The sequence below is a fragment of the Dysidea avara genome, chromosome 15 (assembly GCF_963678975.1).
Source record: "Dysidea avara chromosome 15, odDysAvar1.4, whole genome shotgun sequence".
In the NCBI taxonomy this organism is placed as follows: Eukaryota; Metazoa; Porifera; class Demospongiae; order Dictyoceratida; family Dysideidae; genus Dysidea; species Dysidea avara.
Window position 1 is genome coordinate 14,086,880 of NC_089286.1, and position 26,654 is coordinate 14,113,533.

The 26,654-nt window shown below is 39.1% G+C and overlaps 1 protein-coding gene across 1 annotated transcript; it reads left to right on the forward strand.

The window, feature by feature from the left end:
* Positions 1-18,429: 18,429 nt before the first annotated feature.
* LOC136245339 (uncharacterized) lies at positions 18,430-19,242 on the forward strand. Its single transcript, XM_066036818.1, has one exon. The coding sequence runs from the start codon at positions 18,430-18,432 to the stop codon at positions 19,240-19,242; it is 813 nt and encodes a 270-aa protein (XP_065892890.1).
* Positions 19,243-26,654: the final 7,412 nt, after the last annotated feature.

Here is a 26,654-nt window from a genome sequence, read left to right on the forward strand (position 1 = left end):
TCCTAGTCTTTGATGGAAACATGCCATGCATGTGTAGATAATCTGCCAAAACCCATGGGCGGCCTTGCAAGGTGTTGGGCAACTTGCTTCCTTGCCCATCTGCCAAAAAGTATTCACGACTTGCCACACCTGCTGCGTTTTCCTTGTAACTGAAGAAGTATTTTATTCCTTCCTCAACCAATTCATCATACGTTGTTCTGGGTGCCATAGAAACCCCAACATTAGGTCCAAGTTCCTTGCAGTGTACACCACGTTGCTTTACATCATCGAACCTCATTCCACCAAGTGTAATCTAACATAATCGAACAAACTTATTGAGTCATTTGCACACATGTGGCTAATGCCTCAAGGGGTGGATCCATACTTTCAGGGTTTCACTATTGCAACCCACACTTTTGAAGGCTCAGACCAAAAGCGGCAGAAATTTTGAGTGAATTTCAAGTTCAACATACAGTAAGACCAATTTGGCAACCGCCATTTGATTACATCCTGGACGGTTGCATTATTGTAGTGATGGTACAATCTATCGTATACCGTGTATCTCATGATAATCATATTGTGACAAAGCTATATTGTGATATAAAAATTTCAACTAAATACATAGTAATTGCAATAAACAAGAAACTTTCTCTGATAGAAATTTTCATCACTAGTTACAACTGCACTCAGAAACTTGTTGTTTGTATAAGTTCTCACCTGTACACTGGCATCTAATGTTACATGTTAATTGTCGTGATAATTATCATAATCGTGATAATTTTGCTTGCAATAATCACAATATGCAATGTAAACAATAAGCTATATCGCACATCACTAGATTTTAGTGAATGCTCTATTAGAGAATTTTGATTGTGCTTCATTGATGATTTTTCAAAAAGGGTGCTCATGAACCCTCTCAAACCCCCTGGATACACCACTGATGCTTATTAGAATAGTTAGTTATACACTGACCTTAATTAAAACTGGGTTTCTCTATTGAACACTAGCAGCACATCTTGTCTTCTTAGAGCTATTTGATCGTTCTCCTCATTGGAGTTGCTTATTTTTTCAATAATCTCAGCTCTTTTACTGCTACCTAGCAAAATGAAAGTGCCATGTTGCTGGTGATGCCTATAAAACACTAGCTAGTCACGTTCCTCGTAAGCACCACTCGTCAATTAGAAGTTTAAAATCCCCCATTTCTAGGAAGGGGTCTGGTGAATCATCCATACCATTCTTGTTCAAAATTGTTGCATGCAAATTAAGGTTAAGGCCTTGGTGGTAAGATTATATGGTTAACGCCTTGGTGGTAACAACAAATTGTATGCAAAAAGTTGCCGAACAAAAAGGTGTGGGCAGACGACAAAACTTTTTCTGAGGGGGTACTTATAATCTCTAATTGATAATGTCAAGAAGTTAAGGCAATACGGTCTGGACAGGAGACTTTCATGCGACTAGCTACATATTATACAAATTAAAGCAGGCATTAAAAGGAAAAATACAAGTTGGCTACAATAAAAATGTTATGAACAAAAAAGATATTTTCTGATTAGAGCTCAAGGCAGAAGATCCTGCTTTTAAAACACCATTGCTCATGAGCACTACATATAGAGCATTTTGTTTTGACAAAAAACCAGACAGCTCTACAGACCAAAGCCAGGTTTATACATTAAAGTCAATATGCACGTGCTCGAACTACGTTCAGTATGTGTAACAAGATAACGGATGCTGGCTTACTTGCAATTGGTGTAGGGGGTTGGATACTATGATTGGGTCCATATCTCATAATAGCTCCTGTGGTGGCTGATGATCTGCCCTTGCCAATGATATTGATGGCTTCGTCTCCCGTAATCTTGCCTTCCTTAACGCACTTGAACAAAAAAGAAACTTCATCTTTTCCCGCCATATCCACGCGCACTTTTAAGTTGTACAGTAAGAACTCTTAATTACGCATTATGACGTCGTATGCCACGAAGAAATTCTATGGAAATTTTAGAGAAGTACTGATCACGTGCACATGATCTCTTATTTCTCAAAGAAATTGTATGGAAATTTTTGAGAAACGAGAAAAGATCGAGAAGTACTAAAGAAATTTTAGGGAAAGTTTCAAGAATAGAGAAAAAATTGAGTAAAAGGTGAGAAACTTTATGAGAAATGAGAAAAAGTGAAGAAATTTTTCGAAAATTTCCCAGAAATGAAAGAAATTTCCGGGAAATAGACCGAAACGGGCCACCGTAGAATATAGCCTAAAGCTTTTGCTGTATTTGGCGGCGGAAAAAATGGTAGTGATAGCTGGAGCTGAGCGATGTACAGGCTTACTTGTGTTACTACAACAAATGTACTGTTCCACCTGCCTCAAACTACACTGTAGCTACATAAAAACAGTAAATATGAAGGGCTTCGCCTTCATTTAAAACTTTTCACTCTGCTAGACTGGTTTTATGGGCTTCTCAAAAATTATTGATAGGCATTCAAAATTTTGAATGATTTCCCGTGACTGTACTGTAACCTTAACTGATATGTTGTTGTTAGGATCAAAAATGACATTTATTATGTCCCTGCATTTAATTACGCTGGTTTTTTGGAATCCAGCGCACACAACAAAAACTTCAGTAGGTTCTGTCATGCTCTACTCGTGCAAACTAAGTCATTAACAACAGATGCAGGCTATTATAACGGGCACTCTTTTCTTTAAACTACCTGATTGGCTTATAATTCACGGCATTGCATAGATCCCTACTTCACTTTTAAATTAACAATTTTTTATAAAGTTTATTATTTTTGTTTTAGCATGGCTAGTTACAGTGTAAATTGTAAGCTAGCCTGTCAACCTAAAGTACAGTTAGCCCTGAGGTTAGCCCTGGTTATCACAACTAAAATCCTTGGTAGTCCTCAAGGCTGGCTATGTCACTGAAGGCACTGTGCAAGAGTTTGTTACTATTGTGCGGTGGCTATACTCATGTAAAATGCATCCATGAAACATTGAAAAGTACTAACCTAGCACTCTAAAGATTAGTACGTATAGTTTAAGTTATATGCATCATAAATGGAATTTGCTTTTATTTTCATTCTCATTTTCATTACACTTTTTCATTCTTTCTCATTTGCTGAATTTGCTTTTATTTTCATTCTCATTTTCATTACACTTTTTCATTCTTTCTCATTTGCTGAATTTGCTTTTATTTTCATTCTCATTTTCATTACACATCAAGACACACGGTAGTGTGTCATGCGGCCCAAGAAGCCGGCGCGCCACACCGTGAGTATATTGACAGGAAGAACGAAAACGTCATTTTCACACCTTTGTATCTCAGCGATCACTTATCTGATTGGAACCAAATTTGCTACACAGTTGCCCGCCAGCCAAGGGAGTCTACATTCCAAATTTGAAGGAAATCGCTCCAGCCATTTCCGAGATACGAGCTGCCAAAGTTTCGTTTTTTTTTCTTCGTTTTTTTTTTTTCTTCTTCTTTTCGCACACTTGCAAAAATTGCTATAACACGCAAACGCGTACTCCGATCACCTTGAAATTTGGCACACAGAAAGGGAGTCCAAAGGCGAATCCTAGCATCAACTTTGGTACAAATCCGATGAATGGTTCAGGAGTTATGACCGATTATTCGCGTAAAACAAGATCGATTTGTTGTCACGCCTACAGGGTAAACCGCTTCATGGAATGAGTTGAAAATTGCTATGTAGATGGAGTAACCATCGTAGGAGTGCCTTTTGGTGGTTTGAAAGGAATCGAGATAAAGACCACGGAGATATGACACAAAACCCAACCTGTGTCACAATTACGCAATCGATTTTTATGAATAAAGAAGTATTAGTTTTCACGCCTACTAGGCAAACCGCTTAGAGCAATGAGCTGAAAATCGGTGTATAGCTAGAATAATCTTCATAGAAAGTCCTTGCAGTAGTACAGAAGAATCGGATTACAAACCACTGAGTTATGATTCGAAAGCCAACTCCGTGTAGCAAATGCGAGATCGAGATACTCTAATAGAACAGTCACCCTAATAGAGCATTCGGCTAATTTATTTACTCCATTATAGAATTTTATTACATCACAAGTTATTCTGTAGGGAGTTCAGCTGCAAACAGTTAATCTTATAGACAGTTCAGCAAGAAGACAGTCACCATGTGGAGAGTTAAGCAAATATACCACTATAGAGATTCAGAACATTACAAGTCACACTGAAGAAAGTTCAGCTATAAACAAGTCATGCACTGTGTAGAGAATTCAGCTACAATTAAGTCACTCTCTAGAGAATTCAGTTACACAGAATTCTGCTACACACAAGTCACTGTGGAGAGAGTTCAGCTACAAACAAATTACCCTTTAGAGTGATCAGCTACAAACAAAACACTTTGCAGGGTGTTCAACTGCAACAAATCAATTACCTTTAGAGCGATCAGCAATGAACAAATCAACACAAATCTACCTGTAGAGAGATCAGCTAGAAACAAATCACCCTGAAGAGAGTTCAGCTACAAAAAATCACCCTGTAGAGACATCAGCTAGAAACTAGACACAATGTAAGGAGTTCAGCTACAAGCAATCACCCTGTAGAGAGTTCAGCTAAAACAAATCAACCTGCAGAGAGATCAGCTACAAACAAATCACCTTATAGAGAGTTCAGCTACAAACAGATTACCTGTAGAGAGATCGGCTACAAACAAATCAACCTGCAGAGAGATCATCTATATACACACAAATCAACTTGTAGACAGATCAGCTACAAACAAATCACCCTGTAGAGAGATCAGCTAGAAACTACACACAATGTAAGGAGTTCAGCTACAAACAAATCACCCTGTAGAGAGATCAGCTACAAACTAGACATAAAGTAAGATTTCAGCTACAAGCAAATTACCCTGTAGAGAGTTCATCTACAAACAAATCAACCTGTAGAGCAATCAGCTAGAAACAAATCACCCTGAAGAGAGGTCAGCTACAAAAAATCACCCCGTAGAGAGATCAGCTAGAAACAAATCACCCTGAAGAGAGGTCAGCTACAAACAAATCACCATGTAGAGAGATCAGCTAGAAGAGGTTAACTTGTAGAGAGTTCAGCTACAAAGAAACCATCATTTAGAGAGTTCAGCTTCAAACAAATCACCTGTAGAGAGTTCAGCTACAAACAAATCTCCCTGTAGAGAGATCAGCTAGAAGAAGTTACCATGTAGATCGTTCAGCTACGAACAAGTCACCCTGTAGAGAGATCAGCTAGAAGAAGTTACCTTGTAGAGAGTTCAGCAACAAAGAAACCACCATGTAGAGAGTTCAGCTGCAAAGAAATCACCCTGTATAAAATTCTGCCACGAACAAATTGCCCTGTAGAAAGATCAGTTAGAAGAAGTTACCTTGTAGAGAGTTCAGCTACACAGAAACCATTCTGTAAAGAGCTCAGCTGCAAACAAATCACCTGTACAGAATTCAGCTACAAACAAATCACCCTGCAGAGAGATCAGCTAGAAGAAGTTAACTTGTAGAGAGTTCAGCTACAAAGAAACCATCATTTAGAAAGTTCAGTTACAAACAAATCTCCCTGTAGAGAGATCAGCTAGAAGAAGTTACCTTGTAGAGAGTGAAGCTACAAACAAATCACCCTATTGAAAGATCAGCTAGAAGAAGTCACCTTGTAGAAAGTTCTGTTACAAAGAAACCACCATGTAGAGAGTTCAACTACAAACTAGCTACCTTGTAGAGACATCAGCTAGAAAAGTTACCTTGTAGAGAGTTCAGCTACAAAGAAACCATTCTGTAAAGAGCTCAGCTGCAAACAAATCACCTGTACAGAATTCAGCTACGAACAAATCATCCTGTAGAGAGATCAGCTAGAAGAAGTTACCTTGTAGATAGTTCAGCTACAAACAAATCACCCTGTAGAGAGATCAGTTAGAAGAAATTACCTTGTAGAGTGTTCAGCTACAAAGAAACCATCATGTAGAGAGTTCAGCTGCAAAGAAATCACCCTGTAGAAAATTCTGCCAGAAACAAATTGCCCTGTAGAAAGATCAGTTAGAAGAAGTTACCTTTTAGAGAGTTCAGCTACAAAGAAACCACCTGTACAGAATTCAGCTACAAACAAATCACCTGTACAGAATTCAGCTACATACAAATCACCTGTAGAGAGTTCAGCTACAAACAAATCACCCTGTAGAGAGATCAGCTAGAAGAAGTTACCTTGTAGATAGTTCAGCTACAAAAAATCTCCCTGTAGAGAGTCAGCTAGAAGAATATACCTTGTAGAGAGTTCAGCTACAAAGAAATCACCACTGTCCAAATTTCAAGGCAATAGCTCTTTCCAATCTGAAGTTATCAATTGTCAAAGTTGGCAAATTGGATGTGTGTGGAAGACCCCTTTTCGCAAATCCGATCACATATTATGTATTATATATATAATTTGTACAATTACTGATAAAATATTTAAAGTACATCTACTTCATCTTTTCGTCTTCCTGTAGTAAAGAAAAAAAACATAGGTTAAAAAAGTCCCAAAGCTGGCCATAGGCCGGCTTTGGGGTATACAAATACAAAAAGAAATGAAATCTAATCCAAAACAGCCAAGCTGTAAAAAAAGTGTGCGGCCCTCAGAAAGGCTATGGTGAAAAAAGATGTGAAATCCAAGGTGGCGGCCAAGAAATGGCTGTGATGGTAGGTTAATGGTAAAAATTTTAATAATGACAATTCAGGTAAATTTTGTGAAGCGGCACAAAAATTCACCTGAATTGTCGTTATTAAAATTTTTACCATTAACCTACCATCACAGCCATTTCTTGGCCGCCACCTTGGATTTCACATCTTTTTTCACCATAGCCTTTCTGAGGGCCGCACACTTTTTTTACAGCTTGGCTGTTTTGGATTAGATTTTCATTACACTTTTTTACTCTTTGTTTGCTGAAAAACAATAACAGAGTTATACAGCTACAAATGTGTTATATACAGGTATACATATATACATGCATACATACATACACACACACATGCATACACATATATACATACAGAGCATAATGCTAGCATAATAGGACTTATCTGGCCCTCTCTACTACTCTGACCTGTGAGCTGCAACTGGTCTGCCATTGTTATTGATTAAACATAACATTTTGCTCTTGGTATTCTTCTTATTGTCTGTAGCCTTCTTCTTCTTGGCCTTCAGATTCTCTACTGTTATGGGTGGTCACTGTCCACACTGGATGGAGTCAACATTGTCAGGAGTCATCACTTTGAGCTGGTTGCCTTTGCCACAGGAGGATTAAAGATGTAGTCTCTTTTTGGCCCTTCTTGTTAGTCTGGGCTGTAGTTCTAGCCAAGTGTTTGTCCTTCCTCTGCCTGGAGGAGGATGATGACCTGATAGGTGTACTGTTGTTCATAAACAGGTCTTAGCTGCCAACATCTCTTTCTATGTTTTGGGCATCATTGCTCTCTTCTTCAGCTGGTTCAACAACCTGTTGTTGGATGCAGCTGCAGCTTTATTATCCACAATCACCAATAATCTGTGAGCCGACAGCTGTCTCTTGTTTTGTTCGTTGTTACCACCATTGGCCATCTCTGTTATCAAATTGAATTACACTAGCTTCTTCACAACTGCACTGCACGGGCTACACGCTATCACACACACACACACACGCACACTAGAGCTGCCACTCGAAAAAACACGTGTTCAAAAATGGCAGTAATGCAGTGTGCATGTCTAACCCACATGTCAATTAATTAATTCTTATAACACATATGTTTTTTTTTCTCATTGTGTCCGATGTGATTGAGACCCTGCGGATATTTGGACATCACTCTGTCCATCCATAGGAGTTCTATTCTCTTCAGTTCTTGCTGTTAGTGGTTGTTGTGTCGACAATGTGTAGTACCTGTATCATCATGTTGTGCGTCCCGATGCACGCACCTCTGTGGAAGTGATCGTGCATGACGTTGGGTCCCTGATCTTGCTTCAGATGTCTGGTGATTCTCTTTCAATGACTGGCCGGTCTGGCCTATGTACTGACACCTTCGGTGAAGCCATCAGATATTGAGAACAACACTGAGAAGGGGCTATCTGAGGAATCTCATAAATCAGACAATGAAGAGAGTCAAATTCTTAATGAGAGATGAAAAGATGAAGCCAAAAACAAAGAGAGAGACACCGGTGACAGACCCACCTTTGTCACCAGATATAAAAGTAATTATAATCGTCCACAAACACTGGACATCCATGTAGAATGATCACTGTGAATTAAAGAGGTACATCACAGAACAGAGACCCAAACCGACCTTCAGGTTCAATCCAAATCTGGCCAGAAAGCTGGTCAGGGCTAAACTCAAAAGGCCAAGGCACAAAAGCATCAGAGACACTGATACAATTGTAAAACTGGCAGACATCACACACAACGCTGACATAGGTCTGAAAAAGTCCACACACAAGTACAAGGACGGAAGGTATCCGCTGCACAGAAAACTGAAGTGCACAAATCAAGCCAAATGGAATTGCACTACACATCTACAGACATGCCAACTCTCACGCATTAGGCGTGAGTCTCACTCTTTGGCTAGTAATCTCACGCTCTCATGCCTAACCCTCTGTTTCTCACTCTTTCAGCTTAGTTGTCACGCCTGATCTGCTTCGTAATTAGCCCTGTACTTAAATTTGGGCAAACCTGTGCTTATTTTTGTACTTGGGACATGCGACGACCTCTTTTTTTTTTGGTCTTAACTACCAAAAATCTTGGAGCTGCACTTGAATCTGGTCCACATTGCTGGTAGTGTTTGAGGTCTCACTCCTAAAATTGTTCAGAGGTTGGCATCTCTGCATCTATTCAAAAGCTGCTCATCCTAATCTATGGATATGTACATAGATATAATCAGTAAACGTGGTTTATGAAATGCAGTGGCTATTGACACTAATCCACATTATATACATTTAAGTACCGGGTACATGGTAGAAGATGGTAACTATAGTATGTACAAGTACTGCTTGATCCTGAGAGAAACAGCTAAAAATTAATAATGGATTTGTTTGAAGAGAATCGCATTTCATCCAACCAGGTCATTAGTGATGACAACACAGGTGTAAAGAGTAGATATGTGCAGTTTGGCTCCATTACATGTTCAGAAAACAGCTGTGACAGACTGTAGTTTTATGGTTTCTCCATAGGTAATGTACTGTACTCACTTGATTAAAGTTTTCACTATTTCGTTTAATAGGTGCCGCACTTGAGTGGTCCCACAATCAATTGTGAAAATAATGGCTTAACATTGTTCACAGGTATCGAGTGCTTGTCGAGTTTGATATGTTGTCACGCCTACAGGGTAAACTGCTTATGGGAAGAAGCTGAAAACTGGTGGGTGAATAGGTTCACTATTGATCCTCAAACCTTTTGTAGTTTGAAAGAAATTGAGCTAAAAACCAGGAAGATACAACAAAAAACCAACAGTGTGTAACAATTATGCAATCAAGATTAGCTAATAAAAAAACGACTACTTGCACAGCATAATTCATACACAAATACTGACTGTATTTATTCCGTCTATGTTTAGGTGTTGGAACTAATAGTCCAAATATTGTACCTTGGCTCAAGCAAAAATAGACCACAGCCCCCAGTAGTGAATAACATTAGAGTCATTTATAGGTTTGAGGTTTGTTTTGTCTCGTTATAAGGAGTTTTTTAAAATAGTTGTTCCAATACTGAATAAAGACGGGGAATGTGTAGTATTGGAACACTATTTTTGCTGTGTTGCTATGCGTACCAGATAAACCACTTGGGCTAATGCATTGAAAATTGCTGTGCAGATGGAGCAATCATCTTAGAAAAAGGCTCTTCAATGGTGTAGAAGAATCAGACCTAAAACCACAGAGTTATAACACAAAATCCAACTGAAGTGCAAGGTCGAGATACTGTAATAGAGCAGTCACCTTGAAGAGAATTCAAGAAATCAGCTAGAAACAAGTAACCTGTATAGAGATCAGCTACAAACAAATCACCCTGTAGAGAGTTCAGCTACAAACAATTCACCCTGTATAGAGATCAGCTAGAAGAAGTTACCTTGTATAGAGTTAAAGTAGCCATCATGTAGAGAGTTCAACTACAAACAATTGATCCTGTAGAGCAGAGTCAATTATTACTGCCTGACATAGGCCATTTGTCAGGCAAATATCATGCATGGCCGACCACAATAGAACCTACCTGACAAAATGTGAGATCAAAATACAAGGAAGTAGTCCAAGGTTGTATAGTTTTTTTAGTGCTTAAGTACATGTAAATAGCGAAATTCGAACACAATAATGATTGTACCATTATACATATAATAAGGTTAAGTATATAAATCTATTGATGTATTCCCTGAATGCAAAATAGCAGCAGTGTATCAATGTCAGGTAAAGCTTTAGTTTGCGTGACATTTTCACTGGGGTTTTGAACAAAATTATAATTGTCTCTGCTGTAGAGATGTCAGCTAGAAGTTACCTTATAGAGAGTTCAGCTGCAAACAAATCACCCTGTAGTGAGATCAGCTGGAAGAAGTCACATTGTAGAGAGTTCAGTTACAAAGATCTCAAATCCCATTGGTGACTTATGATTTTGGAAGACTTAATCTTAAATGGCTTCCATTCACAGTAATTATTGTAAACACATCTAGGAAATACTAGCACAAGTTTGAATTAATCACATGAAGATCTTTAGTAAACACACAGCACTACACTTTATCAGATCTCCCAGTTCCAACATTTAGAGACAAACAGATTGATGACAAAGAAAGAGCAAGAGGATGTGTTAATATCACAAGTTGCTCTATCAAGACTGACGGTAGTGAGTCGCGCGGCCAAGAAACTACAAAGCGCACGCCCATATTTGACCCAGTCTGAATCAGTCTTATCGTCCATGTCAGCAGATTCGATTTTTCACCCAGGACACACAGCTACATGAATAAACTATCTAATTCCACATTTAAAATCAGCTAGACTTGAGTGGTCTGGTTTTACTGGCTGCTTTTCCCAACCCTAGTGGCGATCCGTACGTGTGGTATGGGGCCTTAATGGAGCTCTGGTCAGCCTGGGAATGACTGTATGTGGCTGTACAGCTCTGTGGTGTTGAATAAGTACCTATGCTGTGAATTTCCTTTCATTTTAGCCAGTTTTGAGACCTCAATGGCTCAAAACTTGGCCTATTTCATCCCTTGGCCTTCCTTTTCAATTTTTGAACACCATCTTGCCTGCCTTCCAGGGCCCCCACCTCCCACCCAATTTGTAGCTCGCCTGATACAGTCAACCTCGGTTTAAAAACTATCTAAAATGGCGGGAAACTTAGTTGTTGGCTACTTGCACAGTGTATGCTCTGGAAGGTAAGGAATTGGTGTAAACGTGAGAAAATTTGGTACATATAGCTTCAACCATTGGCAAGCTACAACACACTAAATACTTAAAACCGGCATTTCTCGATACTTTTAAATAGGTGATAAGCCCAGTTTTGTCAGACTGGGTCACATATAAAATACGCGTGGCCACTACTGTGAGTTATTTACGTGTAGGGTCGGTTTCACAATATTAGTCCTAGATTATGCAACATCTCTCAATAGATTTGTATGGCACCACGTAATAAAAAAATCTTTAACAGTCGTCATCATCATCGTCTTGCGACCTCGCTAAAATATGAATAGGTGTATTTACGCATATTTCACTTTATTTTTCTACCCTATGTTACACCTACCGTCACGTTATACAGTGTTGGGAGTAACGCGTTACATAATATTATTACTTTTGTGGTAACAAAGTAATAATATAACGAAATACGCTATAAAAACAGGTAATATAATGCAAGATACTTTACTTACAAATGTAATGCGTTACCTAAGTAATATAATTACTGTAACGAGTCTAATATTACGAAACATTATTACTAAAAGTAACGAAGTTACTAATCTCGTTAGTAATCCTCTGAGTAACGCCTAACCACAACGAAGTAACAAGGCCTACTGAATGAAGCTTATTCACTAGCTTCTTAATTATAACCAAGATTTGCACATTGTCCAACAACGCAATCATGTCACGTGATAAGTTGTAACGGATTATTATTATTGTTACTGAGCAGTAGTGTTGGGCAAGTTACTTTGTAAAAGTAACTAGTTACATATTACTTGCAGCTGAACTATTTAGTTAGTTACATATTACCTATAAAATAAAGTATCTGTAACAGACATGGGGCCAAGTACATTTAAAAGTACTTAAGTAAAGTACAAATACTTTTGAATTTTCCAAGTACGAGTACTCCTGCAGCAATTAAGAGAGTACTTAAGTAAAGTACAAGTACATGCTGGAAGTACTTAAGTAAAGTACAAATACATTAATATATGCCGTATTCAGTGTATTGTAGTATGTAAGTGTGCTTAGGGGGGTTGGTTTTTGTCAACCATTCACTCTCTTAAAATGCACTGACTTGAACAGCAGCATCGTTTTTGTTTGCCAGAATGCTATGACATCATTAATCATGGCAACATATGCAGAGTAAGGTTTAGTGTTGCCACGATATATCGATACATCGATAGTATCGATATAACAAGGTGGTGATATGATATGATATACCAATCAGTTATATCGCTGCCCTAAGCTGTATTTTCTCTAGCTGTTGAATATTGTTATGCCCCAGATGACTGCAGCGTATTCCATTGACGGTCGTACTATCGTAAGGTAGGCTGTTGCTTTGATGTTAGAAGAGCAGCAACTCAGAGATTGCGTTTCAAGAAGTTTAATGTTCTATTGGCCTTAGTAGCTATATTACTAATTTGTGGAGACCATGATAGTTTGTTATCCAATATAACACCAAGGTAGGAGTGTTGGTTTGATGTACCCAAGTTGTGATTGTTTAGCTTGTAGTTGAAAATTATTGGTAATAATGATCTGGTAAACCACATAATAGTACATTTGTACATTGAATCTTAATTGCCACTTAGTTGCCCATTCATGTAGTTGATCAAGATCATTCTGAAGTTGAATGGCACCCTTCTTGGTGGTGATAATTCTGTAAAGTAAACAGTCGTCAGCAAATAACCGTAGTGGTGAATTTACATGTTCTGTTATATCATTAATGTATAGAAGAAACATCAAAGGGCCGAGGACTGTCCCTTGAGGGACTCCTCAGTGAACAGCTATCGAGTCAGAAAAAGTACCGTCCAAAGCTACTGGCTGTGACTTTCTGGTCAGCCAAGCATTGACCCACTGACAGATGTGATCGTTGATACCATAGTGTATTAATTTAACTAATAGTCTTTGATGAGGGACACTATCAAATGCTTTAGCAAAGTCAAGGAGAATGACATCGGTTTGTTTCTGTTGGTTTAGAGCATATGACAAGTCTTCTATCAGTGAAATAAGTGGTGACACAAGAGTGCTGGGATCTGAAGCCGTGCTGGGTATCAATGAGAATGTTGTTAGAGTTTAAATGATTCATTATGGAATGATATATAATATGTTCCATGGTTTTGGAGCATACAGAAGTCAAAGATATTGGTCGGTAGTTTGCGGTACTAGTACGGTTTCCTTTCTTGAAAACCGGACATACACTGGCCATGAGCCAATCGGAAAGTAGTATACCTGTGTCTAGTGATCGAGTGGAGATATTTCGTTTGCACAATTCTTCAAGATATATGGATGAATGTTGTCTTACCCACTGGCTTTGTTGGTATCTAATAGGAATAATTGATGTTGGATACCAGCCACTGAAAGTGTAATACTTGGCATAGTAAGTACAGCATTCACAGGGTTGTTGCATCCATTCATGGAAGGGATATTTGATAAGTTTTCCTTAGTGAAGACTGACTCAAAATAGTTGTTTATTGCATTTGCTTTACTCTTTGTATCTGAGATAGATTCACCATCTGCAATTAGGATTGCTAGAATGTGGTTCGTTGTTTGCCTGTGACTGTGTATACTATTACAACATGTAACACAACTTTAATCAAGATTAACATCAATACATTACTAAAAATAGTTTAACACGAATTATGATTTCTTGGATGTCTGCATGACACCACAAGATTACGTGAGACCTATAAGAGCAAGCGGGTACTGAACTTTACCTTAAATTAAACACACATGTAACTAACCTGGAAAATTGGTCGCAACACCAAAGACACTTGCTTGGTTATCTGACAACACAATTGGCCTACAAAAATCAAAAAGTCGGCATTAAATACAATATTCCTAAATGCTGGATACTGGCTTTATAAGCACGACATGTAAATGACACAGGGGTGCCATCATAACAGTACTTCTGATCCATAAATAAAAACAGCTATATTCTATATTCCTTAGTACGTACATAGACTGACCTGGAAATTCACTACACCCTTGATGTCACTACAGTTGATCCATGTACAGTTTACAATTGAGAACTATAAAAAGAACACATAAGACATATGTAAACTGATCTGAAATTCATGACTTCCTACCTGATTTCCAAGTTATGTATGTACCATGACCACATGCACACTATGACCAGATTACCTGTAAAAACCGACAGGCGAGCATTAAATACAACACACCCAAATTTAGGTCACTTTTTACACAAATGACACATTTGAGGATTTACAAATTGCAGTGTCCTGATTAGACAGGTTTCATTGTACACAATCAGTTATTTATAACCTGTATGAGTGTCTTTTTTCGTACAAGCATCATGTACATTAGAGCTTGTAAATATCTCATGTACCTTTTACTTAAAAAAAAAATTAGAAGCTATGGCTAGGTAATACGTTGTGGGTAATTCATTTATTCATGATTATTATAGTTTTACAGGTAATGCTGCTTGGAGTATAGGTCATAATTGAATGTTGGTCTTATTGTTTAGCCATTCATGCTAATAGAAGATAAGCACATTATATAAAAGTACAGGGTTGAAATGTGGTTTGAGCACCAGTAGGAAAAAGGACAGGAAAAGCACAGGTAATGTACCGTTCACATTGGAATTCATTTAAGGGATTTTCTCTTCTGGCTGGCCATGTTACTGTAGTTGATTGTAATGAATGTCTGATATTTTGCTCCTCGGTCATGGTCTGAGGAATGGTTGGAACAAAAGTTCTACATACATATATCTGGGTTGTTGTGATCTTGTTATGTTTGTAGGTGAATCAGGTTGCTTTACATGTAGGTCAGATGGCACGGATACTGTATGTACATTTGTAAGATGATCATTTTCAGGTAAAGCTGATCTATTGTCATGATTGATTGTAATATTACTGAAGTATACATTATTTGCTATCAACCACTGCAAGGCAGTCGGTATCTTTGATCGGCGCACACATATAACTGGTGAAATTAACATTTGTTCTACTTTTGACAATCCCTACAAAAGGAAGTGTTAAATGTACATATTATACGTGATGCAATCATGTTTTAGCACTTCTGTGTAAAATGGATGATTTGCATTCTTGTGATGAAATGCTACAATTATTTGTTGGACAGTATTTACATACTAACCACACTGAAGCCTTTTTCCCTGAAACCACGTATCTACATGAAGCTTTTGATAATGATGGAAAACTGTCACACAATAAATTTCCATCATACACCCACAGTGACAACAAAGGGTCTACTTGGGAATGTTCAAAGTGTAGGAACTATGTAATTAGAACATGAACAATGATAATCATAGATGCACACACAGTTGTACACATGTCCATATTGTATGTACTGTCACGTGATTTAATGATATGCCCCGTGTCAATCCTACATGGCGCCGCGAGCAGCTACGACTCTATTGTAACCAGCTTATTGATTCCCTGGTGCCGGTTAGAGGCACCCGCTAAGGTGAACCCATTGTATTAGACTGTGTTTCGGGCATTTCCTCTCCGCAGCATTCCACTGAGATGCCATACACCTTCAGACTTAGTGACCTCCCGAAGCTCGACCTCCAAGTGGACAGAGGCGCCGACTTCGTTGCTTGGAAGACCCAATGGAGCTCATATGTTAGTCTATCCGGACTAGGTGAGGAATCAGCTGAAACACAAGTGCACGCATTAACACTGTGCTTGTCACGTGAGACACTTAGTATCGTCGATAATCTCGGGCTAACTACAGACCAGCATAAAGACACGCAAGCTATTATCGCTGCTATTAAACGATACGTTGACGGCCACATCAACGAATCAGTCGAGTGTTGCAACTTTCGGAAACGGATCCAACAGTGTGGTGAAACCTTCGATGACTACCTGGTGGCTCTTCGTGAATTAGTTAAGACTTGCAGCTTTTGCTCACCCGCATGCACAGCAAAGAATATCCGGGACCAGATCATCAAAGGTATCCTAGAGGGTGACACGGTTGAACACTTGCTCCAGCGACAAGATCTTACATTAGATACTGCCATCACAACATGTAGAGCAGAAGAAGCTGCAAAGAAGCAACGCTCTGCAATTTCTCAGCCACAATCCAAATATCACTGGTACTATACTTTCATGGAGAGCTTCAAGGACTTAGGGATACTACCAGACTGTTACCCACGCCCTAGTAATGTAGAGCTTCGCCCACAGCTGAATGTACATGCTACAACCTTCCTTCCACAGTCAAGTCAACCACAGTCGCAAACACTAATCACAGAATTCCCATCCATCTTTGATGACCAGATAAGAACCATGGATGGTGAGCAATTTCACATTAGCCTCACGCAAGATGCAAAACCCTTTTGCATTAAGACACCACGTTCAATCCCATTCGCTTACCGCGACAAGTTGAAAGATGAGTTGGACTTACTGTTGTCACAAAAGGTCATTGCTCCAGTCACTACGGTCACAGAGTGGTGTGCACCAATCGCGGTCACCTCTAAGAAGAACAGCGATCGCATCAGGATGTGTGTAGACTTATCTCACCTCAACAAGTTCGTGCGTAGAGAACGCTATCAATAGTCCACACCTGCTCAAGCTGTGGCCGATATAGCAGCAACAGATGCAAAAATATTCACTGTACTAGATGCACTGAAAGGATACCACCAGTGTCCACTAGATGAGTCCAGTCAACTCTTAACCACGTTCATAACCCCTCAAGGTCGTTTCAAATATCTCAGGGCCCTGTATGGCCTATCATCGATTTCTGAACATTATGACCGCAGAATGGCAGAAGCTTTTGCTGGTTTACAAGGCTTTCGTCGCATAGTTGATGACATTGTTATTTATGACAATAATACTTCAGACCATGCTGCTCATGTGCGACAGTTTTTACAGCGGTGCGTAGAGAATCAAGTGGACACAACGATTACTACGGCTATTTTGCAATATCCAAAGCCAAACACCAGAACTGACCTTCGCTCCTTTTTTGGCTTAGTAAACCAATTGTCCTCAAGCACTGACGCCATAGCCGCACTCCTGACACCACTAAGACCACTTTTGAGTACTAAAAACAATTTTCTCTGGTCTAGCGATCATGATGAAGCCTTCGCAAAAGCCAAGGCGTCACTCACCAAGCCACCGGTCTTGTCATTCTTCAATCTCAATCATCCCACCCGTCTCAGCACTGATGCCAGTAGACAGGGTCTTGGATTCATCCTCCAACAGCAATCCAATAACAAGTGGACCCTCATCCAGGCTGGGTCCCGGTTCCTCACCGACACAGAATCTAGATATGCTGTTATTGAACTGGAGATGCTAGCTGTCGCATGGGCCATCCAAAAGTGCAAACCATTTCTTTCCGGCCTCTAGCATTTTTGCCTCTTGACTGATCACAACCCTCTAGTCCCTATTCTCAACAACCGCCGCTTAGATGAAATTGAGAACCCACGCCTTCAACGATTGAAGTCTCGCCTGATGTCTTATAACTTTACGGCAAAGTGGATTAAGGGAAGTGTTAATGATGGCCCTGATGCTCTATCCCGCAATCCTGTATCTAATCCTCACAATAGTGCTGCCCTTGCAGAGCATGACTCGCCTAATGAACCAGCCTTATCTATTACAGAGTTGAGAGCTATCACCACTGACACCCACGAAAGCTTGAAATTGCAAGACGTCCGCTACCATGCTTCTCAGGATCCAGAATACCAACAGCCGTACAATATAATGCTCAACGGCTTCCCAGATCACCGCGGCCAGCTTCCACAGTCATGTAGACCCTACTGGAATGCACATGAGCACCTTTCCATTGATGACAATTTGATAGTTTACGGATGCCGTCTACTGATACCACCTTCTATGCGTCACACCACACTGTCACATCTTCATGAATCGCACCAGGGCACTGTACGCACTAAATAACGGGCACGCCTTACGGTTTATTGGCCAGGAATGGACAATGACATCGACAACATGCTCACTTCATGTAAAAAGTGTCAAGATCTCCTTCCCATCCTCGAGAACCTCTTGTGTGCAAAGACAAGCCAAGTAGACCATTCCAAGAGATCTGTGCAGACTTTTGTTGCTATGGTGGTCAGGACTACCTCATCGTTGCTGATTGCTTTACAGATTGGCCTGACATAATCCCAATGGGCCACAACACTACCAGCTCCCACCTTGTTAGAGTACTGAGACAATGCTTTTGTCGCACTGCCGTGCCAGATATACTGTGGTCAGATGGCGGGCCACAATTCACTTCAAAATGCTTTCACGACTTCTCCAGACAGTGGGGCTTTATCCATAAAGTGTCGTCACCATATTACCCACAAAGCAACGGCAAAGTCGAAGCCATGGTAAAATCTATGAAAAAACTCATTGCCACTTCCTGGAACAAACGTTCTCTCAATGAAGATGCGCTTTGCCGTGCACTCTTACAGTACCGAAACACCCCATCTCGCAAGGATGGATTATCACCTGCTCAAAAACTATTTGGTACACCAGTGCAAGACTCACTCCCAGCTCTCCACCGCTCTTTTCTACCATGTTGGCAAAAAGCAGTCACGGAAGCAGAAACACTGGCTACAAATTCATTGGAGCAAACACAAGCATATTACAATCTCCATGCCCACACACTACCAGACATTGGAATAGGCTCACGCGTTGCACTGCAACATCCACAAACGAAAATGTGGGACATTTACGGAACTGTTGTTGACATTGGTCCTCACTGCCGCTATCTTGTCAAGACTCAAAATGGCAGAATCCTGACAAGAAACCGCCGGTTCCTACGACGCAGAACTGCAACATCCTTGCTCCCATCAACAACACCAGCACCCCCTGAACAACCACAGCAAACTTTTCCACAACAAAGTACCTCAGCAGAAGTCTGTTCAAGTCCACGACATTCAACTCACACCCACCAGGCACCCAAAAGACTTATAGAAGATCCAAACTGGCCGTAATTATCGTCAGCATTGTGCCCCTCACAAATTCTTGGGGGGAGGTGTAGGAACTATGTAATTAGAACATGAACAATGATAATCATAGATGCACACACAGTTGTACACATGTCCATATTGTATGTACTGTCACGTGATTTAATGATATGCCTCGTGTCAATCCTACACAAAGGATCTGTGTAAATTGCCTCCTGCAACTGAGGTCACTGAGAAATTATAGGGGGTTTATACCAGCATAGGTTCATGTACCCCTGAGCAGGCTAGACACTACGTACATCACATTGATGATTGCACAAAGCCGGAAAGTAATGATCCTCAATTACTGGGTCACCATAGAGAATGGCATGTGGCTCTATTTTACTTTATTTGCGTCGACTTGCCCCTCACTATCCAAATATTAGGCAACTAGTGTTACATGGTCTACCAAGTTAAACAATGTTATAGACCGGGCACTGCAATTAGGAAATCATCTTGCTTTAGAAAAGTTTAATAAAGACAGTAAGCATGCAACTAAAACCTTTGGTCTTGCCTATGGTAACATAGATGAAACAAAAATTCTTGAACAATTTAAATTAGCTTTTACAGCATACTACAAGCGATGCCTGCATCTACCAGAGTTTCCATGTATGTCATGTACGAAACTCTGTTTTAGAAGGGATTGTGCTATGTTAGAAAATTGTACCAAACCTGTAAATGGTCCTGTCTGGGATAATTTTTTGCTGTACCTGGAAGAACATCCTCTTCCAGATGATGGCTTGCCAGGTGGGTACATTTGTCACTACTGCTTAGAGAAATTCCGCATGAATACCTTGCCAACTCGTTGTGCTCAAAATGGCTTTGATTTTGAAGTGGTTCCTGATGACATACAGGACCTAAACGACTTTGAGAAAGTGTTTACACAGCGGGCAAAGGCATTTCAAGTAGTTACAAAAATGAAAACTGTAAGTAAAAAATTACCGCCTACTCATAGGATTATAAGGTTCATGGTTCAACTTTTCATCTTCCTCTGCCTATAGAGGAGACTTTAAATAAAAAGGCTTCCCACACCAGAAGAAGTGCATTTATCTCGAAATATGTAACATGTGCAATACTAACAAGTCTATATTTCCCATTTTACATGAGCGTGTCTTACGCCATCAATCTCATCACTGTAATTCTTACTGTATGCATTCTAAAAAAACTAAATCAGGGCACAGAAAAGTTTGTAGGTTTGGCTTTCCGAGACCCGAAACGGACACATTTAAGATGCATTATGTTGTAGAGTCCATTGCTGGTAGGAAAGCATTGAAAAGCAATTCCAGGTTATATGACCTACCCCAAAAACCTGGTGAGGTGCGTGTAAATGACTATAACCCCACAACACTTCTGGCCTGGGAGGGAAACATGGATCTACAATACAATAGCGAAAAATTGGCTATCCTTAACTGGTATACAACTAAGTATGCAACCAAAAGTGAAAAGTCTCATGCCAATAATGTGTTCAGCGATGTAGATTCCACCAAGTCTTTACCTGGTAAGTTGTGGAGCATTGCCATGCGTGCATTTTCTCATAGGGAATGCGGAGCTTTGGAAGTCGGTGATACTTTACGTGGCATACCTTTGTATTTTACTGATCCACTACAGTAATAAGGTGGGCAGATGTTAACATGGTACGTAGTCGTAGAGTTAAGGAGCATCAAGTTATTACAAATCTTCCTGAAGATTCAGACGATATCTTGTACCCATCCTGGGTAGACACATATTACCCTAACAGGCCTGCCGAACTAAAAAGTATGAGCCTCCACGACTTCCTTGCATGGCATGATATGGTCAAACAACAGCCAAGTGACAACGTAATATATTACCCCATGTTTGACTGTTTTCTTAAAAAACGCAAAAAGTCTTATTTAATTAATCAGTTTAGATACAACCCTCTAGTCTTATTGGACATCATTCAACATACATGGATGCATTCAATGCTTCCAAGAATGACCTATTGTATACCTTTCGGTATCATGAGCAGTTGTCTCACCTAAAGGAAGCAGATGCCACCATTAGAGAACTTGTCCAACAACGCCGAGCAGAGATGGAAGCGTAGGACATAAATAACAGCCCGCCACCTGCTGGTAGCCCTTTGCAGTTTTTTGCCAACAGAGGCTGAAAATTCCATGGAAGATTTTGAAAATGTAGCTCATATTGAGCATGACATCAATGTTGAAGACATGAAGCCTCAATCCCGATCAGAGCAGAATTTTTAACAAAGTTAAGGATGCAATATTATCCCAAATATCGCCTACCACAGAGGATTCTGCTGATGTTTTTAGAATGTTTGTTAGCGGCTGTGGAGGCATCTAATTAAAACAGTTAAAGCTTTTGTACAATCAGCAACTGGAAAGGATGTTGCTGTGGCTGCTTCTACGGTAATCTCCGCGTTATCAATAAACAGATTAACTTTGCATCGTCTGCTCATGTTACCTGTAAGACACCCAAGTATACTGCCCTGTCTGATAATGCTTTAAAAATAGCCCGTGAAAAACTTTGCATTATCATTTTGCTGGTGGTAGATGAGGTAAGCATGGTCAGTAATGTCACACTGCTGTCTATTCACCGGAGATTAGTAGAAGTATTTAATACCGAAGGTGATAAGAATGGCTGGTTCAGCAAACGTAACCTTTTTTTCCTGGGGGACCTATTTCAATTGCGTCCAGTATTTGAACACCCAATATACACCAGTGTGTCAGATGTTGTAGCTCGCAAGCGCATAGGTTGTTTGTCGGGTGGGAATATATGGCAAAAACTGTTTACTTATGATGAACTCACCATAAATATGCGACAAAGAGATGAACAGGGGTTTGTTTCTTTGCTGTCAAGGGTGCGTCTTGGCCACATAAACAATAATGATCTCAAAGTCCTTCACGAGCGTTTGCTACCATTGCACAGCAATACAATTCCAGGTCGAATGAAGGAAATAGTGGAACAACTTCTTATGCCATAACGGTCCATAAGTCACAAGGTTTGACATTGCGAAATGTTGTTACTGACATTGGTAACACTATTTTTACTTGTGGTCAAAGTTATGTTGCGATGTCTAGAGTAACTAAGCTGTCAGGTCTTCACTTGATAAATTTTGATCCCAGAGGAATCAAAAGCTTAAGTTCTGCTGTGGTTGAGTACACCCGCCTTCGTGAAAAATTTTTCCTGTGTTACCTCCTCTGTCTGTTTCTAAAAAGAAACATAAATCTTTAATTGATAGGCATTGGTGCACCACGAAACTTGTATCAACTGGTCAAAATAATACAAGTCCAAATATAACTGCATCCTTATCACTCTTACCCAACAAAGGATTTATTAATACTGACAGAATGTCAAGCTTTGCCAACAGTGCAATGCAGTGCCTATTGGCTTGTGAACCTGTAAGGTAAGTACTATTGAAGCAAAATACTAGCACTGTTCTAAAGCAACTGGCCACTGATTATTTAAACCCTTCTATCAATCCTATGGATTGTACTGAACTTTGCCGTGAGCTTGGTAACCCATTCAACCTCACTAGTGAATGTGACCCGGCTAAATTTCTAGAGGCTCTTTTTCTATATAATGATGATTTGTATTCCATAGTAAAATTGTTTGTTGACGAAGATGAGAAATGTCCTAAGTGTAACACAATAACACCACCAGATGAGTCTGAGGTGTTAATACAATACATTAATTTGCAAAACCCTCCAGAAACACTTTGACTTACTGATGTGTATAACAGTACTGATGAATGGAAACAACATCCAAGTAAGTCTTGTAAAGTATGCAATGTTCCTGTAATAACACGTGTTAGAACCGTTAAAGCCCACGATGTTATCATTGTAAAATTGGATGTAATAAATACTTCCAATAAGATGAGACCTAGAGTAAACATTAATTCTGTATCAAGCACGACTCTAAAACTAGACAACTAAACTCCGGTATTCATTATGCATCCAATAAAACTACTGGTGTTGCTTTTTACAGTGTGGTGTCATGCAATGGCAAATGGGTCCATTGCAATGATGAGACACTTATGGTTGCCCCATGGCCAAAAGGTTCTAAAGATTTATGCATTCTCTGCTATGTGTCTACAGCATGCAAATCATCTCGTTGTACTTCATCTCACACTTCTACTGTTACAACTAAAGCATCTGAGGCTTACCGTACTTCCAATGAAACCCAATAGTCATGTGCCCGCTTTTCTAATACAGATGGGGTGTCGTGTTATTCAAACTCTGTACTACAGTGGTTGTTACAATGTCATGTATTGAGGGTGTCTTTGCAATCTAGTTCATAAATTCCTATTAAGCAATTAGCAATTGATTGTTGTACAAAACCAACTCTGCTATCTTTAGATGTCAGGAGGGTGGTTGATGACCAATTTAGTACCGCTCAACAACAGGATGTTAGTGAATTCTTTATCAAATTAGCAAACGTATGCACTGAAGTTGATATCAAAACAGTATTAAACATGCAGTGGGATTATCATCGTTGTTCATGTGAGTACAGTTACTTACGAAGACAACAAAATTATTTCTTATATTTGCCTGTTCCAGATGATACAATGAACATTTCTTTGAATACATTGTTTACAATTGCTGAGGAATGGGATAGGCCCCCAGGCTTCCTATGCCACACCTGTGGAGAGCAAATGAAACAAAGGGAAAAACTTTATTCAGCTAGCGAAGTCATAGTAGTAGCGTTAAAAATTTTTTGCGTTTTCAGGTGATGGAGCTTCCCAGAAAAAGTCATACAGGTGTCTGATGTAACACTGATATTTGATGGTTAAGTATCACTCTCCAAGTTTTTGGCATACTAGAGGGTGGTATACAGGATACATATAAATAAAAGCATTCTCCTTTTAAAAGCATTCTCCTTTTTATCATACTCAGTACAATGTTTTAGAGTTAGTGTGTAAGTGGCTAGAATGTTAATAACATTTTAAATTAATCCAGCGAGGAGTTCTGAAAACCTATTCATTATGGGAGTGTTAACCACAATTATTTTCTGTTAGACTTATGAGGCTTTTTAAAAGTAGAAATTTCCTCCAATAAATTATTTATGTACCAATGAAATTTTGTGGTCTATATATAACTTCAAATGTCATTGCAGAAATCTTACTCAAGTACATAGGATGTTGTAACAGACTTACAAAAACAATAGTCTATGACACACATCCCATGAATTATACTTTTAAGATGACTATTGAATGACAATACATTGTTTACTAATGATGATTTATCATGCTAAGTTGCTACTCACTCTATCAAGTCAAAGCTATTGAGAGGTCATGTTTCATTGGACCCCATTAATTCTATTGAGCGACGCGTGCTATTTGGTCATTCCGGCAATTGTACACAAGCCAGGTAGCTAAAAGTTATTTTGTTACGATGATGGAATTCTTGGGCTCCATTCTTATCTGCGTTGTGTTGTTGGTAGTCGGTTGGTATGTTGGTGGGTATCACCAAGACAGATTTTGGACTGGATTTAAAGTAAGAACACTGATCACGAAGACTTAGGGCCAAATACACTGAGCCATAATTGCTGCATTTTAAGCCGTTTCTACTGGTTATTTTTATACTGTACGTCTAAAAAGGGCAAGATGGTGAGGTGGAGATACAAAAAGCTGTGTCAACAGCAACAGGAACAGATGGCGAAACTGGATGTTTTAATACAAAAGATTGATTCCTTGGAATACAACAAGGTAGTTAATAAAAGTGCATTTAAACTGTAGTTATTCGCATCTGTTTTGTAGACGCCACTAGTCAACATCTGCAAGCTGCTCAGTAATGATAGCTACACCTCAAGTACATTAATTTAGACATAAACTATATAACTTATTCCGCTTTGTGATTTGTTTTAACTTACGTTGTCATCTCGCTTTATATGTCTGGATAATAATGTTAATGTAATGAAAATTCGAGTTAAGGGGGTGGCGCTTCATTCACTTTTAGGGCATGGCACATATTTCACGGGATGATCACGTGAATTACAACTCTAGTGACAATCTATAATAGCACACGTACCACTTTGTAGGGAGCATTGTTGAGCAATGAATACAGTAACTAACAAGCCGACATTTTAGACTGTATTTAGTGAAAGTCCCTTTCACACCTCTGGTAGACGTACGTAAACACTTGTAAAATGTATGTCCATTGATCGTTATTACCATGCGTCCTTTGACCAAATGCTTAAGCTAATCAGTTTGACTTTCACCGTCTACTCAGATTTTTGCTTTCGTCTGAAAGTACACAGTTTAATGTATTGGAGTGGTCTGTCGTTCTCCAGTTAGGTATATAAAGTTATAATAATGTGAATTCTTCTAACTAGTTATGCTCTTGTAAATGGAAGATCTAGAGTAATTAATGACTGGAACAATCTTACAAGTGATATTGTAGGTAATTCTTCATTAAATAATTTTAAATCAAATTACTTTTATGACTATAGATTTATGTTAATGTAATAATTATATTCATAGTTAATTTTTGTTTATTGCATCTAATTTATGTATGTATGTATGTAGTTGAATGGGTGTACAGGCTTCTAAGCCTCAACCCAAATCACATCATAACCATAAACATAAAAAAGATCTGATTTGAACTTAAAAATCGTCCATATACAGTTAACCATTATCCTGTAGACTACGACGTGTGCTTATTAGAAATCTACATCTATAGATACCCTAATAGAGCAGTCACCATTTTAAACAACAGTCAAATATCAAGAGCTGAATTTCTAAAAGTCTGAAGTAATTCTCAAATCCTGTGAGGCATATGCGTAGTGTATACCCCCAGCAGATCCCCATAGTTGGCATGCTAAGCTCTGTATGAGAAAAGCACACTAATTATAATGTGTATATATCCTCATATCCCCTACTATCACTATGCTGCACACTTGCCCTTCCTTCTAAAAGCTGTCTCCTCTGTCTCTCAGTATAACAGATCAGTACACTCTATCATCATACCAAAAAGGTTACTCATTATAATCATAATAATTGTGAGTAGCTAAGTCATGCACATTAACATAAAAATGGTGACATAAACAATTAATTCACATTACAACAAATTATTGTGATCTATTATGATGTCAATTCACTCCTTAGTACTTCTGTTTGGAGCACTGCAAGAACTTTTTAGCACCTAGTGAGGGCACTACCAGCTCACCTATAAGAGCATTTCAAGAGATTATGAACTTATCGCATGAAGTGCAACCAATATGTGGTGTATGTGTGTGAACATATACATGCGTGTATAGTGTTGCATATTATTTAGTGTTTGTCCTGTGCTTGTATTTAATGTAAGTGTGTGCCCGTAGCTATGTAGTGTAATAAAATACAAAAATAGTTTATGTTTGTGATCTAACAGTCAGGCAATAAATACTCTAATAGAATAATCATCAAAACAATATAGCTGAACATTTAT